The sequence below is a fragment of the Trematomus bernacchii genome, unplaced genomic scaffold, assembly GCF_902827165.1.
Source record: "Trematomus bernacchii unplaced genomic scaffold, fTreBer1.1, whole genome shotgun sequence".
In the NCBI taxonomy this organism is placed as follows: Eukaryota; Metazoa; Chordata; class Actinopteri; order Perciformes; family Nototheniidae; genus Trematomus; species Trematomus bernacchii.
Window position 1 is genome coordinate 2,673,388 of NW_022987710.1, and position 3,314 is coordinate 2,676,701.

The 3,314-nt window shown below is 42.3% G+C and overlaps 1 protein-coding gene across 2 annotated transcripts in view; it reads right to left on the bottom strand.

The window, feature by feature from the left end:
• LOC117491142 (CD5 antigen-like) overlaps nt 1-3,087 on the bottom strand; it is an 18,206-nt gene extending 15,119 nt beyond the window's left edge. For both annotated transcript variants that reach the window (XM_034141007.1, XM_034141006.1), the window contains exon 1: nt 3,037-3,087. In XM_034141007.1, coding sequence (XP_033996898.1) covers nt 3,037-3,082 — 46 coding nt within the window. In that variant the 5' untranslated portion in view covers nt 3,083-3,087. The remainder of the gene's footprint in view (nt 1-3,036) is intronic.
• Nucleotides 3,088-3,314: the final 227 nt, after the last annotated feature.

Sequence of the window (3,314 nt, forward strand, 5' to 3'; positions counted from 1 at the left end):
GGACAGAGAGAGAGAGACATAGAGAGACAGAGAGAGACAGACAGAGAGAGAGAGAGAGAGAGAGAGAGACAGAGAGAGACAGAGAGAGAGAGAGTCCCCACAGGAACAACTTTGACAAAACTGTCAACAAAAGCGGGCAGCAACTACTGCAGCTGTGCCGAACGCAGGGTCTGTACATTGTTAACGGTCGGCTTCGAGGGGACTCCTTTGGTCACTACACACACAGCTCTCTTCTTGGCAATAGTTCAGTAGATTATAGCATCACAGACCTCGACCCCTTCTGTCTGAGGGCATTCACAGTCAGCCCCCTAACACCCTTATCTGATCATAGTCAAATTACACTCTACATTAAAAAGACAGTAACAGACCCTCACGCAGCAGAACCCAGTAAACTGAACTATACAAAACAACCTTATAGATGGACAAACAATAGCAAGGACGACTACCAGAAAGCAATCAGACATCAAACAATTCAATCCCAATTAGACTATTTTCTATCCACCCCATATCCCCACAGTAATGATGGCCTGAATCAGGCTGTATGGGACATTAACAGCATCTTTGACAATGTGGCAGATTTATCCAATCTGAAAAAACCACAATATCATAAATCTAAAAAGTCAGCCAATGAAAAGTGATTTGATACAGACTGCAGACATCTGAGAAAAACCCTCAGAAGTTTATCAAATCAAAAACACAGACAACCTGACAATCCTGAGCTTCGCCTCCAATATTGGGAAACACTGAAACTATACAGAAGAACACTCAGAACTAAAAGGGAGCAACATGCGCAGCACCAACTTGAAATCATTGAAGAGTCCATTGACTCAAATCATTTCTGGAAGAGATGGCACTCTTTCAGCAAACCACACAAGGAAGAACTGGCTATTCAAAATGGGGACATTTGGAAAACACACTTTGAAAACCTGTATAGTAGCGTTACACTGAATTCGGCCCAAAATGATCTCAAACTACACATTCTAGAATCAGTCGTTAAAGACAACCAGAACCCTTTAGACTATGACATTACTGAGGAAGAGCTCCTGGCTAAAACCCAGGCCCTTCAACCAAGGAAGGCCAGCGGTCCTGATGGCATTTTAAATGAAATGCTGACATTTAGCAGCCATAAGTTCAACACTGCCATGTTGAAACTATTCAACCTGGTTCTGAGCATTGGACATTTCCCTGACATCTGGAGCAAAGGAATCATCACACCAATATTTAAAAATGGAAATAAATTTGACCCAAACAATTACCGAGGCATATGTGTCAGCAGCAACCTGGGGAAGTTATTCTGCACCATCCTAAACAGCCGACTGCAAGACTTCCTCAGTGAACATAATGTCCTGAGCAAGAGTCAGATTGGATTTACACCATCGGACTACAGACCATATATATACCCTCCACACCCTCATTCATAAACATGTCCACCAAAATAAGAAGATTTTCTCTTGTTTTGTAGATTTCAAAAAAGCATTCGACTCAATTTGGCATAACGGTCTGTTCCTGAAGTTGATTGAAAACGGTGTAGGGGGGAAACATATGATATCATTAAAACAATGTATACAAATAATAAATGTGCTGTGAAAATTGGCAATATGGAAACAGATTTCTTCCCCCAAATGTGAATGATTGAAATATATACAGTTCTGTTTCATCTGAGTGTTGAGAGCTGTATCCATACATCTCTTCATGTGGCCCTCAAAGTGCACCAGATTGATGCTTTAGCTTCAATGTAAAGAAACACATCAGGTTCACATGGAGAGGACACGAGATCAATCTGCACTCTCATCATATACACCACGACCCCTGTTTTGTGTCTTTATGACGTGTCTTCATTTGATCTTATCAAAGTTACAAACATTTAAAAAAACAACATGTACTTAAGCACATCACAACCACACCACACACACACATCAAGCACATCACAACCACACCACACACACACATCAAGCACATCACAACCACACCACACACACACACACACACACACACAGACACACACACACACACACACACACCACACACACACACACACACACACACACACACACACACACACACACACACACACACATCAAGCACATCACAACCACACCACACACACACACACACACACACACACACACACACACACACACACACACACACACACACACACACACACACACACACACACACACACATCACAATAAAATATGTATTTACTTATATTTATTCATCACTGCGTAGAGACACAGAAATAAAGAGCAGCATAGAAACCACGTTTGAAACACTGTGTGCACGGCAGCACGATCACTGGGAACACAGCACTCAGGAGCAAGGCACACATTCACAATAACTAAACATCTTTACTTGGGCCTTAAACTTGGGCAACCGCTGACCGAGCAGCAAACACAGAATACAGAGTAAGCACCAAGATGTTTATTCCACCTGCAAACCATCTCCCTGCTGCGTGATGCTTTTCAGGGTCCCACATTCTGCAGTGGAGACCCCGGAAGTTAAGGCAGACTTAAATGCCCCCATGACACTTGGCATGGCTACCAGGGTCTTGTGGAAGGTGGTGAGGAGTGTATTAATGGTCCATTTCCCATCACCTCGGGGCGTATAAAGCCTTCAATTGTGTGCAAAGAAACAGTTTGAACACAACATACTCGGCTTCTACAAGTTTAGTGCTGCTCAATTCCTGATTGGTCTGAATGTGGGCCAATCACAAATCACAAAAGTCTATTCAACACATGTAGAGTATTTGACGTAGGATATATTTAATACATTTGAATTACTATCTAAGATCACACACATCGTAGCATTAAAGTGCACCATGTCTGTGATGGTGCCGGGCCTGTGTGTGTGTGTGTGTGTGTGTGTGTGTGTGTGTGTGTGTGTGTGTGTGTGTGTGTGTGTGTGTGTGTGTGTGTGTGTGTGTGTGTGTGTGTGTGTGTGTGTGTGTATCTTGCTGTCAGTGTTTACGAGTAGTTTTTTCTTGACAGATCACAAAGATATTTGAATATAATAAATAATAAAGTGGATTATTACCTGAGCTACAGAGCAGTAGCATCAGCAGCAGCAGCAGGTGATCCATGTCTCTCTTCTGTCTCTCACGCTCTCTTTATTCTGAGCATCTCATGTTTTCTCCTCGCATTATATCAGCGTAAAGCGAGAGGTGGAGTCCCTCTGGAAACATATCTTATGGTATGTATATGGTATTGATATCTGATGGTATGTATATGGTATTGATATCTGATGGTATGTATATGGTATTGATATCTGATGGTATGTATATGGTATTGATATCTGATCGTCACTTCCCGCTC